The sequence below is a fragment of the Pantherophis guttatus genome, chromosome 1 (assembly GCF_059756535.1).
Source record: "Pantherophis guttatus breed Tessera chromosome 1, ASM5975653v1, whole genome shotgun sequence".
NCBI lineage: Eukaryota > Metazoa > Chordata > Lepidosauria > Squamata > Colubridae > Pantherophis > Pantherophis guttatus.
The window spans coordinates 114,162,259-114,180,882 of NC_142063.1; the positions used below are offsets into that span (position 1 = coordinate 114,162,259).

The following is an 18,624-nucleotide window of genomic DNA, read 5'->3' on the forward strand; positions in this document are numbered from 1 at the left end:
TATTTGATTTTTTTCCCCGCCTTTATTATAAGTAATTCAAGGCGACAAACATGCTTAATACTGCTTCCTCTTTTCCTCACAAGTGGGTCGGGGCTGAGAGAGAGCGCACGACTGGCCCACAATCTCCCAGTAAGCTTTCACGCCTAAAGTGGGAGTAGACTTCAGTTTCCCGGTTGTCTAAGCTCAGCCACGCCAAACGAAAACAACCGAGCTTATTCGAACGGCTTCGAAAAAGCTCGCCATTCCTCGAGTCCTTGATGTCACTGGGACCTGACGTCACTGGCGTTTCCGTGGTAACGCGCAATGAAGTCACAGAAGGATGGGCGGGGGAGAGCGAGCTCGCGCGCTCGGAGGTGCCGAGACCTTGCAAGTTCTGGGTCGCAGTTTCTATGGAAACCAACGCCCGTGCTAAAAAAAAGGGACTAGCCAGCGGGAGGCCTCGCTCGCACTCTGTGAAAGAAGGGGGGGGGGTGGAGAGAGCCCCAAGCGCCGAGTGTTGGGGACCCGGAGGCTGCACTTGCTTCCCCAGCCAGCTCCTTACTTGCCCGATGCCGGCACAGCCGCCTTCCCACTGAACTGCAGCCCCCTCCCCCTTACGCTTTCCTTCCTCCGATTCTCTGCTCTCTCTCTCAAAGGGCGAAAAATACAATGGGAGCCGACCGTTCGACCTCTAAGCATCAGGAGAGGGCCTCTCACTGAATACACAGGAGACCGGCCGTCTCCGTATCCTGCAAACCCCACGAGGTCCACCTCCGGCTGGAGGCTTTGCCTGCCTTGCTGCCTCCGCCTGCCCGTCTCTCTCTCCGCGCGCCCACTTCGACGCTCCTTCACACGAGCAGCCCTTGCCCGCTCCCCTCCCAATCGCACTCCCGCCTCCTCCTTCCCTCCCCCGCAAGGACTGCGGCTGAACGCGCTTCTCCGCCGCGGTGACGCGAGAGGCAGCGGGCTGGTTCGGTCTGTCGATCCGTCCGTCCCCAGTCAGTGGGACTCCCCCGACCGCGCTGCTTCTCGAGACCATGCTCCCGCCAGCGCAGCAACCGAGCCCTGACAGCGCCCGGGCAGCCCCGGACAGAGAAAGGGCGGGTTCGAGGAGGGCTCAGTGAGGCCGGCGGTCTCTTTCCCTTCTCAACTCTCTCTCTCTCTCTTCCCCCCTTTCACCTCCTCTCCCTTCCCTTCCCCGCCCCCCCGACGTCTTCCCCCGACGTAGCATACCATTGCTTCCATCGCCGGCATCCCTACATCGAGCCACAGGTCTGGGCCCGGGAGGAGGCGCGTGTGTGTGCGTGTGCAGGCAGTATCGGTGTGCACGCGTAGCCGTGGGGCTGGGAGGCTGGGGAAAGGCACGCGCTGTGCATTGGGTGGAAGGGACGGGACAGGAGCCCGGTATCAGCAGGGGCGGTTTTGGGGCACGGTTGGGCTGTAAGGAAGGGTGGGGGGAGCAGAATAACGCTGCATGGGCTTTGGAGGGGAGTATGGGGAAGAGAGGTGAAGGGATGTCGCTCCAAAGACAACGGGGCTGCCTCTTTGGGCCCCCGGAAAGAAACCAAGCAGCCCAGCACGTTTTCCCCTCCTCACCGACTTCTCATGTGGGTTGAAGCGGGACCCCCGTGCCAACCCGCCCTCCTTCATCTTAGGTCGCCATTCTCCAAAAGCAACAGTCTTTTTCACCTGAGCAGAGGCGCCGAGAGCGATGACAGCGGCTCGTGTCCCTTCTGCTCTCCGATTATTCCAACCGAGCAATGCTTTTCTGACTTTCTGACAGTGAGCTATGGGTTGGATTCTGTTAGCGTGAACGGTAGTTTTTTTTTTTTTTTTTTTTTTTAAATAGTAATTTACTGCTGTATTGAATATCTGGGTCGGAACGAAGGTGGGTTTGAACCAACCATCGTTCAGCCATCAGGTTGCCATGTTTTATTTATACAAGGGCGCCTGTGCCCGTTAATGGCTGCAAGGCAAGCATATCTTTTAGTCACTTGAGTAGTGTCCAAAACGTGGAAGTCAAGTGTAAACTGCACCTGCTGGCTTACTTTTGTTTTTGTGAGAAAGACAAAGTGGTAATTTCTTCTAATGGGGCAGACCTATTGAAACTGAACTTAGATGAATTAGGCAAAGTTAGGGGTTTTTTTTGAGGCAAGCATGTTTTGGAGGGGGAGAGGTGCTTCCTTTATTATTTTTAAAAAGTTAGTTATAGATTATGAGGATAAATACACCAAGAAACAAACAAAAATATATAGCCCAAGGCTTCCATGAAATTGCTGAAGATCATATAAACAACTGTGTGTGTGTGCGTGTGTACTTACTCAGTGTGCCTATTTCGTTCTCTTCTAAGTATGCTTAGCTTTGTATCCAAATCCTACATGTATGTCCTGAATAAGTTTTTAGGATGGAAGCTTACATGTATTTCCCTCTAAAGAGCTTTGCTTAATTGGTTATGGCAATTAGCAAGCTTCCCATCAACTATGTGCTTGTAAGAATTTGGGTAATTGATTTGAAAAAGATTACTTACTAGACATAACACAGTGCATGTTAAATGTATAGCAGGCTGAGTGAATTGTGGCCAGAACACGGGAATGTTTTAGACACTATTTTAGATGCTATTTCTGTAGAACATGACTTTATAAGGAGTTAGATTTTGAAGCAGTTTTTCTAATATGTTGTAGGAAATATTGAATTTCATCTACTTGTGCTGAAGTTCACCTTATCTTACAAATGTACTATAGACAATAACTATTGCTTAATTTCTTTAACATATGTTTCCTACATATTTATCTATATACATGGAATGGAAAACATAGCATATTAATCTATGTTACTTATTCTGTAAAGTCTCAACAGGTTTTGGCTTTTTTTTTCACATTCAGAATTTTGAAAGGTTTAATGTATTTGTACTTGGAAAGAAGTTTTTTCATAAACACTGATACTAGAATATAGAGCATAGGGTACACTGACATTTTCTAGTTAGTGAGCAGAACATACAACTTAATTTACATTCTTCAGATGTATTTTCATAAAAACTCTGTAAACCCCTCTGTTGTATTGCTTTCAATTATGGCCACATCTAGTACAGTACTTTATTTTTCAGATGGGATACAGAGTTCACAAGAATTTATGATATAGCTTTCAATGGGTAAATTGTAAATTTAGTGGCTGTTCTTTGCCTTCTTATTCCCTTATGGGGATAATAAGGCTGTTTGACTTTTCAGGATATTGCAGGATATAATAATGTATGTGAAGTTATATGAGGTATGTTACAGGAACAGTATCTACTGTAGAAGGGCCAAGAGCCAGAGCAGTTTGATAGGCTCATAAGGCAAAAGATATTCATGAAAACAGCTCTCTAGGAGGGCTGCAGACTTTTTTTCTTGAAAGTACTCCAGTGCTTTGAATAGATGCAGGATAGACAGAGATTTAGTAGCTTCTCCCTGCACAACACTGCTGAGCAAAGTTATGCATGATTTAAATTCTGCATGGCATGCTGGTATAAGAGGAGAGAAGGGGCGGTAGTGACGCCCCTTAAATCCCCAGAAACCTTGATTGCAAAGTGTTGCATAAACAGAATCATGGAAGTACAGAATTAGAAGGAGCCTCAGCATTGATACCACAACCGTATGGATACTTATCTAGAAACCTTGATTCTAATAAATTTGGCTAAGACTAAAGCCTTATTTTAGCAAGTTACTTACATAGCTTTAGCAGCTCCATGTTCTAGTCTAGCTGGATTGACACAACAAGCCTGTGAATCATAAAACAAATCCATACATCTTATTTAGCCAAGCTTCACTTAGCCATTGTTTGGTGCACAAGCCGTTATTAGCTAGCTTCACACAACATAATAAGCTATATAACTGGCTTTTAATTTAATTTAATTTAATTCAATTTATATGCTGCCCCTCTCCGAAGACTCAGGGCGGCTTTTGAAACTATGTTAAGCCAAAACCAAAGAAATTACATACTTCAGCATTTCTCTAAATGAACTCTTAAAGGAGGTTGTGAGATAGGAGGAAGAGGATCACTACAGAGTGCTTTTTTGTGCTATTTTTGCACAAAAATTACAGTTTGATGCAAAATTATTCTGAATACAAAGTAACCCTGCAGCTCTAGAGCCCTGTGTGAAGTCTGAATGTTTGCTTTTAACATATTGAATTTGCCTTTTAGAGGAGGAGTTAATCATGCCTGGAAGGCATGAAGCTTCTGTGCAAAATTGACCATCTGATCAGATACTCACTCTGCATAGGAAATTATCACTTCTGAGGGGAAGGGTTGTAAGACTGCAGCTAGAAGGAAATTGCAACAGTAGGGGAAGGATTTACAAGCACCAGGCTTGGGGGGGGGGGGGAACGTGTGAGACTGTTACCTCAGAGTGACTGTATTAATTTAAAGAGCATCAAAAACAGATTATAGTCTGGTCATGTTCTGCAAGCTATAGCATTTTAAGAACAGTTTAATAGAAGTCGATTTTGGGCAAGGTGGTATCCCCCCCCACTCCCCAATTTGGTAAATGAGAGAGTGGTTTTCAAAATGGAATTCCAATTTCAAATGTTAGGCCAAAAAAAGCAATTCATTCTTCATGTTAAAATGGTGTTGTTGTTTTTTTAATTTGATTTATATGCCGCCCTTCTCCGGAGACTCAGGGCGGCTTACAATGCATTAAGCAATAGCCTTCATTCTTTTGTATATTTTATACAAAGTCAGCTTATTGCCCCCACAAACTGGGTCCTCATTTCACCTACCTTAGAAAGGATGGAAGGCTGAGTCAACCTTGAGCCTTGGAGAGATTCGAACCAGCAGAAATTGCAGGCAGCTGTGTTAATGACAGGGTGCACTAAACCACTTTACTATCAAGGCTCTTGGTTTTAAATTGTATCTTTGTTTTTTCCCAAAGTAACTGTTGTTTTAAAAAGTTAAGTTCTGCCACTGTTTTATTTGCCATATAGGTTAAAATGTAATTGTTATATATTGTTATAAGTTTAGGTTTGTTTCTTGCCTCACCTAGTCCCAGTGAACACATTTATTTACACATGGCACAATTTATTTTTCTCGGATCATAATATGGCAAAGTTTAGGAACCATTGACATGGTCCAGGAAGATATAAAAGAGCGTTAGATGCTATTATTTTACTCCCTTCCACATGTCCCTTTTGCTATGTTGAAACTCCCTAGCCTCTCATTTGCTTAAGAGTTGCTATGGAAACTTACCCAGTGGGTTGGATTTTGAAATAAGGTCAGATGGGGATTTCTTTCCAGCTTCTCATCTGAGGAAGTAAGAATGTGGTTTAAGCTACTACTTTTGACCAGCAACTCCTTTCCATAATTACATAATGCTTCATTTTGACATATGATGGTTTTCTGATAATGAGAAAAATAAATACATGCCAATCTGGTTGATACAAAAAAATATCTTTATGATAGAGATGAGCATTTGGGAGATATCTTGTAATTGGTTAAGCTGTGTTGCCCAAAACAATTTTCTTAGACTTTTTAAATGTTTTCTGTGATCCCATTTTGATATTATGTTTTTAAGTGTCCCACAGCCACAAATAGGCACCTGTGTTGGCTGCATACTTTTATCTGCCCTCTACTGTGTCTCAACTCACAGGATCTGACAGTCAAGATGCTGATAAAAGAATATCATATACTGTTGCCCATGAGCCTGACCGAATACCAGGTGGCCCAACTTTACATGATTCAGGTAATATCAGTTTGATAGATAGAGCAGGCTGATGCGTATTTATTTAACCAGATAGAGTTTTGGGGTTAACAGGACCAAAACCAAGCAGGTTGAGGGATGCAAGGAACAAAAGATATAGATTGTAAGCTGAAGATCTCTCTCTCTCTCTCTCCCCCCCTTAGAAAAAAAGCCGTGAGGAATCCAGTGGCGAAGGCAGTGGGGTTGAAATCCTGTCCAACCGACCATATGATGATGGTCCAGGAGGAAGTGGTCAATATACACATAAGATCTACCATGTGGGCTCTCATATTCCTAGTTGGTTCCGTGCTCTCCTACCTAAGGCTGCTTTGCAGGTGGAGGAAGAATCTTGGAATGCCTACCCTTACACACGGACCAGGTGAGAGGAAGACAGTAGGGGGCTGGAAGACGTGGTTGGAGTTTGCCAAGGTGGTAAAGGTAGAACTGTGAGTTTCATACTCTTCTTCATAGATACACATGCCCCTTTGTGGAAAAATTTTCAATAGAGATTGAGACTTACTACCGACCAGATGCTGGAAAGCAAACCAATGTGTTCAATCTAAATACCACAGAGCGCAGGCAAAGGATTGTGGGTGAGTTTTCAAACACTGGGCCATTCCTCTTACTTTTAAGTTTATTAGGCTGTAATATCGCATGAATGCTTCTATGCTGAGCAACTGATTGTGTAGGAGCGGCTGAACGATGATGGTTATCTGATGGTATTTAGGGTCAGTAAGTGACTGAGGTATAAGTTAGTGGGCATCTGTTTCACTCATAGCATATAAAGTGCTGTGCTGTAAAGCAGCCTTCACCAGCCTTGTGAATGCTTCACTCCATGTAGATGTTAGGAATTTCACATTTTGAATTTCCAACCATCATTCCATTGTTGAAATCCAATGCAGCTGGAGGACAATAGATTGGGGGCTGCTGCTGTTATACACCAGGAGCGGAAGAACAGCCAGTAGGCTCCTGGCAAAACATGTGCACCATGCAAGAGCAGTAGTCAGGAATGTAGCTGAGCATCTGAAGCAATTTTGAGATGAACAGCAATTTGAGAAACCCAAGGACAATTATCTTAATTTCCTACAATGAATCACTTTTTACAAAACCTCCTCTACTTACCCACAGATACTATTGATATTGTACGGGATCCCATCTCACCCAGTGAATACAAGATAGAGGAAGATCCACGACTATACCATTCGATGAAGACGGGACGCGGACCTCTAGGAGATGATTGGCTAGACAGTGAAAATACTGGGCCTTTTATGTGTGCTTACAAGCTTTGTAAGGTGGAGTTTCGCTATTGGGGCATGCAGTCCAAGATTGAACAATTCATCCATGATGTAGGTAAGCATGATATCTTCTTTATTGCTATTCTTTTTCATCTTCCTTCAGCAAACAAAGATCTGTGGCAGTAGTGGATAGTTTGGTTTTTCATGATGTTGAACTGTGGCTCACAGCAGCTCCATCCAACATTGCCAATGGTAATAGTTTAGCAACATCCTGGGGGGGCACAGGGTCACCTAATTCTGGCCTACTGAAGCTAGCTGATTTGGGCCCTAGGCAATGGAATAGGATGATTGATCCTGTACTCGTGCTGGCAAAGGCACATTGTCTATTTCTTCTCCATGGCAGTACTTATGCAGTACCTTTTCTATTGAACTGCCCTTCTCATATGAATTTTATTAAAGCTACTCTAATGCAAAATCAGATTTAATACTGGCCCAATGATACAGTTCTAAGCCTCCCTCGTGGTCCCTATATTAAAAAGACAGTCTAAGGCAGGGGCGTCAAACTAAATTTCATTGAGGGCCACATCAGTGTTATGTTTGACCTCAGGGGAGGCAGGGGGGAGGCATGGCTGGAGTGGGTGTGGCCAGCTCAACAGCACTAGTCAAGGCTCCATTTTCGGCTGTAACAGCCTCCTACAATCCTCTGTCAGCGAAAAAGGAGCTCCCCGAGTTCCTTTTTCACTGGCAGAGGCATCACAGGCCGGTTCTTTGCTGTTTCCATGACAGCCCTGCAGGCCAGATCTAAGCACCCCATGCGCCGGATCTGGCCCGCGGGCCTTGAGTTAGACATTCCTGGTCTAAGGCCTAGGTTGCACAATGTTCAGAACCATTCTTTCTGAGCTGAAAATAAATGATTGGGTCCTCTGCCATTTTGAAAACCAATATTGTTCACATTTCTCTGCTAATTACAAGGCATTTATTCAGGATCTACAATCTTCCAGCATATGGCAACTCTAAATATTATCTCTGAAATTGGTGAGAAATTAGACTTTCTTCCTCTGTATTGCTGATTAATTACTGCTCTAGTCCAATTCTACCCTTTGGGGTAAAAATGCACACAAAAGGTTTTGATGTATTGGTTGGTTGCTTGGGAGATACTCTTCCTACTGTGACCTCAGAAGTATTAATGGTGGTAACTATGTAAGAGAAAGGCTTCAAACAGTCACAAGGGCTGAATCCAGTAAATTAGAGAAAGAGAGAAGCCACTGTGTTGACAACACAGTTGAAGGAGCAGCCAGATTTCAAAAGACTTCAGAAACATAAATGATATAAAATAATGGTTGCCTATTAAGCCTAATATTAGATTGGGGAGATTTGTTTAGAATTAGGAGATACTTACCAGTAGAGGCTTAACGACATTTATGATTATGCATGTAAATCAGCTTCTGACATGAACAGAATTGTCATCCAACTTTGTGCAGCACTTCTCAGACAAAAAAAATGAGATATGCTATGCTGTCTGCTCATCTAATCTGTGTCCCTGGATGCAGTTGGTGACATGTGGCAGATTATGAGGATGACAAGATCCCAATATAAATTGGATACAGTATTTTTTGTTTGGATGTGAGCATGATTTCTGGATTTCTGAAAAAGTTTAGATTGAAAAAAATGTGAGATCCCTTCTTCAATTTAAACATATGTGACAGAAATTGTCATATGTTAAAGATAAAGTTTTGTGATATGAAATTAGACAAACAGGCTAAACCACAACTGTCTAATGATATGCTGGATGTAGTGAAGTGGTAGTAATGGGGTGGTACGGCATGTTTTGATTTCAGGTGTGTCTGTATAAATTTACTTCACTTTTTCCACAACATCATTATGTGAATAATGTAGGTTGATTTAGAGACCCGGTTTCAATTTAACTCAAGGGATTATCTCTATTCCTGACTACTAGTTTGACATTGTCTTCTGATTTTAGCAGAGGAATTACATCTAGCAGAGCCCCACATCCCAATAAGATTAGTTCCACCCCTCTCAACATTCCATAAATCCCTCAAGATATGTCATCAGTCCTGGGGGGTCCTAGGGAACCAGGGAGATTTTGCAATGGCTCCCTTGCTATGGTTTAATATCACCCCCTTTGTTTTGTTTGTCTTTTGAATAGTTATTTTTAAGTGTGACTTTTTTAATGTATGTATTGTTAAGTGCTATATGTCTTCCAAAGCCACTTTTATGTAAGATTTGAGGGGGGGGTATGTAAATATGGTAAATAAATAAATAAAAATGCTCATGTATTGGTTACAGGTAAATAAAATGCCAAAACGGATCTTGCATCTTCACATGAAAAAGAAAAAAGAATTGCAATCCTATTAGCTCCTCTTATTCTCTGAATTGAATTTCTCTTTTAAAGATGAACTGGATTGTAATCCTTTAAGTTACTAAAAAGCATTGGAAGAAGCATTCACAAAGTAAATAACGTTTAATCTCTTTTAACGTATTGAAGAGCTGAAGTTATACCTAACCAAAGTGCGGTGTGTCTGGGAAGAGCTATGCCATCATGATTCCTGAATGCCTTCCTATTGTAGGTCTACGGAAAGTAATGCTACGAGCTCATCGCCAGGCCTGGTGTTGGCAGGACGAATGGATAGATCTCACAATGGATGACATTCGAAGGTTGGAGGAGGAAACAGCTCGTATGCTGGCTCAGAAGATGGCTACATGCGTGGAACCTGAATTAGGTCCTGGTGTGCCCAGCCCTGAGTGTCCAGCTGAGTTAGGTGACCATGAGACACAGGACAGAGTTGACAGCCTGAGGGCTCCCGATTCCTCTCCAGATGACCCGTTTGCAAAGCAGTGGTCAACTTCTTCTCGGTCCTCGTACTCTTCTCAACATGCTGGTGAGTGACCACTGCAAAAAATAGAAAGGAACTTTTATAAGAATAGAACATAATATGATATTGAAAATACACTCTCGCTGCAGAGGAACAATAATTGTGAGAAAGGATGAAATTCACTAATATTTCATTCTAGATTATAATCGGGGACTAGCTACTCCTGTATTGGTGGTAATGTTGGCTTAGTTTTTTCACAAGGGATTTTTGTCTCTTCCCTTACTGGTTCTTGACTCATTTGAAATACTTTATTTTTTTTTGCATTGTGCAAAAGCATAGCATTATGAATATTGATACACATTTTAAAGAAAAATTATTTAGGGTGTGTATTACAGTATCCGTGATAGCAACCATTGTTTTTGTTTTCCTTTGTAATTTTCTTCTTGTGTTTGGAACTTAAAGAAGGAGAATAACTCATGAAAAGGTGGAAATAGATACTGATATACAGGAAAGAACGTTCTGTTGCAAAATAGTTTTTGTGACATTGATTCTATTAATAATTGTAATCTGACCTATTTCCTTTTCCTATTCTTTTCTTGTCTGTAAAAATTAAGGACTTCCTGCAATTTTCTGCAAATTCAGAAAATTAAGACAGTAAAGCAAACTTCATAGTAAGATACTATTGATTCCAGTGATCATAGCTCCTGTAATGAAGAAGTGTTACTGTTGATGCTAAGAATGACCGTCTTTACCCAGCTCTCTTGGTGGTCATGATTTCATTTGATATGTCTCTGCAGTTGCGGTATCTCCACACAGTTTATCAGAATGGCGGATGCAAAATATTGCACGGGACTCTGAGAACAGTTCCGAAGAGGAATTCTTTGATGCTCATGGTTCGTAATACTGAATAGAGTAACTTGATTCTACATTGTATTTTGTTTCTGAGAAGACTTGAGTTCAGACTCATTTGTAGATGGCAGGTAGCTGCTTTTGGTTGCAAGACTTGGGATTCCAGTTATGTGGAGGCAGATCTGTAAGAACTAATTATTTACGTATGTATTGAGAGTTGGATTTGTATGGATTTATATGGTGAGGGAATGGTCAGAATCTCTTATCCTTACTCTTTGAAAAGAGATAATATGTCTATATAAGAAAAACGGTTCTTAGCTTATTTGTTAAAGGCACATGGAGTTTTTTGTGTATATGGTGATCAAGTGTATTAGGAAATATAGGAAGCTACCTTCCATCAAACCAACACTTGTCCAATCCATTATTATCAACAGGTAGGTCAATAACTTTTAATAATTTTAAATAGAAAACTTTTTGACTCCTATTTTGTGAATCCCAAAGGTTAATTCCAGGGGATTTAAAATTTCTACTTACAGATCGTGGATTCCAGTAGAGGAGAGAATATGTATAGGTACACGTATAAACTCATATATTGAACTGGGTTAGATACGTAGCTCACATATTGAACTGTGGAGTTCTTGGTGCTCTCTAAGCTTGTTTGTTTGCTTGCAGACATTTCATTACTCACCTAGATAACATTAACAGTGTATGTGCGGTTTGCTCTTTGTTTATATTCAGTAGCTTGCCTTGCCAATTTGGTTGTGTGCATGGTTTTTTTTCTTGGTAGTTCCTTGATTAGGATATTGTTTTCTGCCTGTTTGCCTGGGTTAATCCTTATTTGGGTTTTGGTTGCTGGAGAGGAAGTATTCTAGTCTCTTTGTTTCCTTCTTAGCACTTATATTGTCTCTTTTGAATGTAAATGTGGTTTATCGCTATATGTCTATTGATAGCTGAATTGTTTGAATATCAAGCTTCCAGGAATTTGCTAGCATTTGTGGTCTAATATGCTGAGTTTCCCAGTTGAAACTGGTTGATTCTTGGAGATTAAGGAATTTTCATCATGTCTTTGACTCCTAGTTGGTGTTCAAGGATTGCCTCTGCTAATCTTCTGCCTACATAATAGCTGTTACAGTCCTTGTACAACAATCCACAATAACCCAAGACCTCCATTACAAAGTAACAACTCAACCTCTCACAAGAGGAGCTATATAAAAATATTATTCAGATGAATGTAAATGCACTGCAGCAACACCAAAAAAAGACCACTTATACGACATCAGAGTAGTCCCACAACTTTATTTAAAGGTGCCTGACCACTCAACCCACTATAGCACAACCAGCAGAAGCTACAAAAATAGGGAGCATTAGCATACATCAAAACGATCTCAGAAATAACCACCTGACAATTTACTATAGCATATGGCCCAACTACAGGTAGCCCTTAGGTTGTGACAGTAAGTTTTACTAGAATTTCCATCACTAAGCGATATGGTCATAAAGCTCAGCAAAGCAAGCAAACTCAATGAGGAACCCAGCAGAAAGTTGTCAGGTGGCTTGCAAGCAGCCCAGCCAGTAGTAAGTGGCTGCTGCCAGGTGAGAAAGAGAGCAAGGAGATGCATGGATAGCCGAGGAGGCATGAGCACGGTGGGGTTTGGGGTAGCTGCAGCTGCTGTCAGGAAGGAGGTTGCCAGGATGGTTTGTCACAAGGCAGCAAAGCTTGGGGAGTATATGCAAGTAGGAGGGAGGCACAGCGCAAATGCTGTGGGCCCTGGGATGGCTGCTGCTGGATGAGAAGGGTGGCTGGGGAGGTGCCGCATGAGTGCAAGAAGACTTGGGGAGGGCACATGAATGGCCAGGGAGATGCACCATAAGCTTAGGGAGGGTGTGTAGGTAGCTGACGTGAGCACAGAAGGCTAAGGCAGGGTGTGCAGGTGGGGGAGGCTTACCCAAGCAACTTGCAACATTCCTTGCCATCTTCCCCATTGACTTGGTTTGTGGATATCCAGCAGGGAAGGTTGCAAATTGTAACCATGTGATTGTGGAACATTTCCAACTGTCATAAAAGTGAGCCAATTTCCAAGTACCCATATCACACGACTGTGGGGTTGCTTAGATGGCCAGAACTTTGAGTACCGGTTGTTATCACCTCTCATTCAGTGCCATTGTAACTTCCATTGCTAAACAAGTAGTTCTTTACTGAGGACTACCTGTGAGCCCTCCAAAACATCTTAAGCAAACAAAAATACCCAATAGCCCAAGAACTAAAAATGAGTCATCTACAAGATTCAATGCAAGCACTATAATTGCCACTGTGTAGGGCAGATTAATACCAGACAATCAGGCAGAAAACAATCAAGGAACTACCAAGGAGAATACCATACTCCACCAAAACTGGCAGGGCAAACTACTGTATACACATAGGGAGCAAGAGCTACATGTACTCTCACTGATGACATTACCTAGTTGGAATGGAATGCCTGCAAGCAAACAACCAAGCTCAGAGAGCACCAAGGACTCCACAGATGATAGATGCAAAGCTAGAAAAGAATTCTTCCTATGAATCTGGAGGACTGTTAGAGACATTCATCTAATGTGCCTTTCTCCCTTTAAAAATTATCCCTTCTTTCTTAACTCTGATTTTTAACCATGGTGGGCATTTCAGTATATTTGCAGTGACTAGACTGCATGTAACCCTTTTTCATTTTAGAGGATTTGTCTGACAGTGATGATGTGTTTGCAAAGGAAATCACTAAGTGGAATTCAAATGACTTCCTTGATACTCTGGAGCGACCCAATGAACGGGATGAGGTTCTAGGTAAGAGAAATCCATTTCCATGTTCTATGACTTCTGCCCTTTCCGACCTCTAGAGTCTGTTATTGGCCTTTTGCCTTTTGTCACGTTGCACTGAGTGCAATATAAATTTCCTTTGCAGTTGATGCGATTGGAGCAACCAAGTCAGATAGTGATGGTGCCCCCGTACCTGGCCCACCAGAGGTGAGGAAACCCATGCCTGCAACACAGCATTCCTATTTCACTGCCTTCAGTTACTGTGGCCCCAAGCCATCAGACAGGGCTTGTGATGATTACAGGATTACTGTTGTCCTATCCTTAGTCAATTTTTCATATCCTTGGCTGCAATACGTGGCAACATTTAAAACTCCCCCCCCCTTGGATGATATGCGCCACTTCCATCAGTAGATCTCATCCTCACAGTGCCTTGTGTGTCTTTCCATAGGTTGGCTCAGAAGGGCTCTCTGGGACCTGCCGTATTCATGCCCTTTTCCTGATCCTCCACAGTGGCAACATCCTAGACCAGGGTGTAGGAGAACCAGGCTCCAAACAGGCTGATGTACATACACTCACTGCTACCTTGGACTCAGTCACCCGACTGCACTTTCCTGAAGCATTGGGGCACATAGCATTACGCCTAGTGCCCTGTCCACCGATCTGTGCTGCTGCCTATGTCCTGGTCTCCAAGTAGGAAGCACGTTTTTTTGAGCTGCTAAAGACTTCATGCGATTAGTGCTATTTGGCTGTCTGCCTGAGAAAACAAGAATTGCAGGCACCAAGAGTATGAAGGGGCTTAATGAGGGCAGTGGTATCTGCTACATCAATAGTATTTTTTTTTTTTTGTTCTGGGATCTAGAAAAAATATGAGACCTGTTCTTTGCACTAGCTTGGGTATAGTAGAGCCAAGTAAAGTACTTGAAGTATTTGATGTACCACTCAGAATGAATACCCAAGAAGGTGAACTGTGCTTTGATGTTCGTTTCAACTCGTTTTTCCTAGACTCAGCCCCTACAGCCACGATGGCGACAGTCTGTCCAGTAGCCAAGATCACATCCCACTGGCTGCTTTGCCTCTGCTTGCAACCTCCTCGGGCAGTTATCAGAGTGCCGTGGCAACAGTCATTTCTCGCACCAACCAGGCTTATGCCAGTTTCATCCATTCCCCTGATGGCATGGGCTTCTGTGGCCAGGTTAGATTGCTGGCAATTTTTAGAGCTTGTATAGGAAGTTGGAGGCAGAAATCTAGAATAGAGTAAGAAAGATATTTAATTCCTATGTGCCCACATGACCAGTGGAACAGACATTTAGATATGCATCCTGTTCAGTTTTTTTTTTTGTTTTGAAATAGAGCTGTGATGTTTATTGGAAAAGTAATTCAGAAAACACTGAGATAATACATTACAAAGATCCATTCTTTTTGCAACATTAACATTTGCAAGATGATTGAGACCACCATAACAATCATAGCAATTGAGGTCTTCAAATCCCTTATGATTTCAAGGTTATGTATAGGAGCCTATTCCCATCTGACCATGCAATGGTTGTGCACTATGCAGAATTAGAAAATTTATTTTCTGATTTTAGAAATTAGAAAATTTCTAATTTAGTAAGTAGTAACTTAGTAATTTTCTAATACCACGGGTGGTAGGGACTTCTTGGAGTTGAAGTTCATTCATTGTAAAGTTGACAAGTTTGGGAAATGCTGCTCTAATATGCATTATATTTTCCTGCTACTCCAGTCATAACCATTGTAGAAAAGAGGTAGAATATATCTTTTGGATCCTTTCTAATTTTCTTGAAAATTTAGCAAGAAAAAATGCTGATGCCTTGAGTTTCTTCTATTAGCAATTCATCTCTCCCAACAGGTGCTGCTGATTGGAGACTGTGTTGGGGGTATCCTGGCCTTTGATGCTCTTTGCCACAGTCGTGCTGGTGGGTCAGGAAGTCATGGGAGCAGCCGTCGTGGCAGCATGGTCAGTTCCCAAGCCCTGGGGTAGCTCTCCTTACCTGTGACGATGTTCTCCTTCCAAATTCTAAAATGGGCAGATGGATAATTACATAATGACGAGATGAACTGAAAATAGATGAAGAGGAGAAATATTTTCTTCTGACTTCATTCTAGAGATGAACTGCCCAAGTATGTCTGCTCTAGAATATAATGTAGTAGATCAGTCAAGTGTCCTGTTTCTTTTTGGTTGAGATCTGCAGGGGTGGGTAATATATTTTTTTTAGCAAGGAGGCACAGCTGTTTCAAATTCTGAGGGCTGATTAAGAGAGTGAGGGGCAATATTTTGTCATGGTTTGGTTTGCTTAAAAAGGCATCTTGTGGCCATCGGAGTTTTATGCTGCTTGTTTTAGTGGCTACTTCACCATCAATCACGGAAGACTGTTCAGCAGTTTGCTATTAAATTCTGGAAAAATAATCTGGGTAACTTTCCTGTGGTCATGATCTACCCTTCTTTGCCTAAAGAAAAGGCATTCTAATTTCCTGAACAGAAGAGGAACTTCTCAGCCTTCCATGTTTCTTTCCAGAATGCTGATCTCCTGTCTCCAGAGACTTCTGTGGTGCGAGACCCACTGCTCAAGAAGCCAGAAACATCAGGAGGGATTGGCCGTGCCAGTCCTGAGCCAGGAGTACTTCCTCTTACTCCGAAATATTGCGACAGCGTAGCTCCAGAGAGTGACTCTTTACAACAGCAACAAATCTTGTCCAGGTGAGAGATTAAGGAATCCAAGGCTATAAAACCAAGATGACTTATTAGGTATCGGTTTTCAGTAATCTGAGCTGCTTGTTTGCCAATTGGAAACAGGAGGTCAGCTGAATTGCTCTCAGTCTTCTAAAGAATTTCTCTAGCATACTCTAAGGAGTCTGTTAAACTTTTCACACTTAAGAGGAAATGTAGTAAAATTATGGGTGCATAATCTAGAATCCTTAAGAAGTTGTTGAATCTCAACTCCAGAAGCTAATATTAGAATTGCTAATAGTGTATAATAATGTTATATTCTGTAATGCTGACAAAGGTAGAAATAAAAAAAAGAGGAGAATGACCAGGAGCAAGATAGATGAGTTCAAGTACAGCAGCAATGGCTGCACCATTGCAAGACCTGAAGGTTTCGGGGACGATCCTCCTTGAGAAAAATCTGTTTATTTGGTCATTAGGAGTTGATACTGACTTGATGGCATATAATTAAAAAAAACCTGAGAGGTAGTTCAGCAACATATGAAGACTTATAATATGTTGTGCTACCTTTCTTCCTGGAAAGGTAGAATTTTGGAAGAGAGCTATGGCTATTCCTTGGTTGTGTAAGAAGCTCTTGTGGTAATAATGTTGTAAAGATCACGGGAGTTGTGCAATGTACAGATCTAAACTAGGCAGAGGTGCTTTGGATCCAACACAGATGCTCTTGCTGTGCTGTGTGGCTGTTCCTTAAAGTTATGCATTTCTTAGGGCTTACACAACTCATACAGTAAGTGTGACCCTCCTGGATTCCCAGTATTCTTTCCCACTTCAGATCCAAATGCTGTATGTCTATAGTTAACAACAAGAAGGATGCTGAAAATTGTAGTTCAGTAACTGAATCAACTGGGCTAGAGAAGAAGCTTCTTTGGAATGAAACATTTCTGTTTTAAATTTTAATTTCCACCCTATAAGTGTTGTACACTTATTAAATTTCTTCTCTTTCCTTTTTCTCATTGTTATTGATTTTCTGTTTACCATCGTGCGTCTTTAGTTTCTTTAGAAATTAAAGTAAATGGACAAATGTAATTTGTGGACTATTTGGACTTGGTTGGGGGCTATTTGTATTTTCTGGCAGGGACATGATTTCCCCCCCTCTTGTCTTTAGCCTGCAGTCTAGCGTGCCTGCCTCAGAAACAGAAGGAGACCCCCGACGCAGCAGTAACTCTTCATCTTCGTTGGTGGAGACTTTTGAAGGCCCTAACATGGTTGGGAAGCTGGAATTTAAAGTGTCTGGTTTTTTCTTATTTGGCTCCCCTCTGGGATTGGTACTTGCACTTCGTAAGACAGTAATGCCCGCCCTGGATGGTACGGAGATTTTTTTTCTTCCATCTTTCTACATTTCATCATATTTTCTGCTTTTTTCATCCATTGTAGACAACAGCAATTTACATAGTCGTTTGTGTCTTTCAGTGGCTCAGATGCGGCCGTCCTGTGAACAGATCTATAACTTGTTTCATGCTGCTGACCCCTGTGCCTCCCGCCTAGAACCTCTGCTAGCTCAACAGTTTCATGCTGTACCTCCTTTTGGGGTCCCCCGCTATCAGAAATATCCCCTGGGAGATGGCTCGTCCACTTTATTAGGTGAGGAAAAACTGTGTAGGCCAGGCACTAAATAATGGACTGGAAAGACTTTTGGCCTGACCTGGTAGGACTCTGTTGCTTCTTTTCTTTTGGAAATATGAAAGTGGAAGGCTGGGGCTATAGTGTAAGGGATGGAGGATGTTTGAGATGTGGTTCTGCACTTAGGGAACTGCAGAACACAAGATTTGGTTCTCTGGATTATAATATTACTGAGTATGGTGGTGCATTTGTTTTAAATCTATGACACAAAATAAAGTAAAATGCATGTTTTAGGAGATGTTGTTTTGTTCAATAATAAAGGCTTCTATGTTGTTCTAAACAATATGCTATAACAGAGCTGAGGGGGAATATTATATAACAGGGGTGTCAAACTCATGTTGTCACGGTGGTGTCAATGACGTATTGGGACTTCCCCCCCCTTCTCAAAACCGGGTGTTGGCATGGCCAGTATATGACGCATCCAGCCCGTGGGCCGGGAGTTTGACAGCCCTAATATATAAGGAGGAATTCTCTGGAGTCAGTCTCTTAATTCTATAGAGGAGTTTGGTAGAGCAGCCATGTCCCTTTAGCCCTTTGCTGGGAGGATGCCACATGTTTATATTATTTATTTGTAGTCGCTGTACCTATTTCTAAGTGGAAAGGCTCCCAGGGTAGTTTATTTAAGCTGACACGGAAGAAGGGAACAGAGAGGGACAAAGAAGAAAGCAAGCAAAAGGTCAAGCACATTTGAAATTGCAATTTGTAAGTGCTTGACTGTTTGGAAGGGAAACAGCTTAGGAAGAGAAGGAGCCTGATAGAGCTGGTATTTCATCAGTTAGTCATTAATTAGCCTTGCTTCCTATTTATTATCCTGCAGTAGCGGTATAATAAAATGTTTTGTCCTTGCATTGAAAATCAGCATGGAACTG

The 18,624-nt window shown here is 42.2% G+C and overlaps 1 protein-coding gene across 7 annotated transcripts in view; it reads left to right on the forward strand.

Annotated features, from left to right (window-relative positions):
- The first annotated feature begins 300 nt into the window (after nt 1-300).
- The window catches only part of PITPNM1 (phosphatidylinositol transfer protein membrane associated 1), a 31,322-nt gene continuing 12,998 nt past the window's right edge, over nt 301-18,624 (forward strand). For 4 of the 7 annotated variants that reach the window (XR_015731075.1, XR_015731074.1, XM_034420271.3 and 1 more), the window contains exons 1-15: nt 301-1,251; nt 5,597-5,689; nt 5,851-6,065; nt 6,158-6,279; nt 6,815-7,036; nt 9,510-9,821; nt 10,553-10,648; nt 13,312-13,419; nt 13,538-13,599; nt 13,841-14,082; nt 14,395-14,584; nt 15,260-15,367; nt 15,927-16,108; nt 17,241-17,440; nt 17,546-17,716. Coding sequence is in view for 4 of the 7 variants with exons in the window: in XM_034420271.3 (XP_034276162.2) it covers nt 5,612-5,689; nt 5,851-6,065; nt 6,158-6,279; nt 6,815-7,036; nt 9,510-9,821; nt 10,553-10,648; nt 13,312-13,419; nt 13,538-13,599; nt 13,841-14,082; nt 14,395-14,584; nt 15,260-15,367; nt 15,927-16,108; nt 17,241-17,440; nt 17,546-17,716 (2,308 nt within the window). In the remaining 3 variants the exon portion in view is untranslated. Of the gene's footprint in view, nt 1,796-5,596; nt 5,690-5,850; nt 6,066-6,157; nt 6,280-6,814; nt 7,037-9,509; nt 9,822-10,552; nt 10,649-13,311; nt 13,420-13,537; nt 13,600-13,840; nt 14,083-14,394; nt 14,585-15,259; nt 15,368-15,926; nt 16,109-17,240; nt 17,441-17,545; nt 17,717-18,624 lie in introns of all 7 variants that reach the window. The other 3 variants (XR_015731076.1, XM_034420272.3, XM_087881514.1) reach the window with 2 other exon arrangements.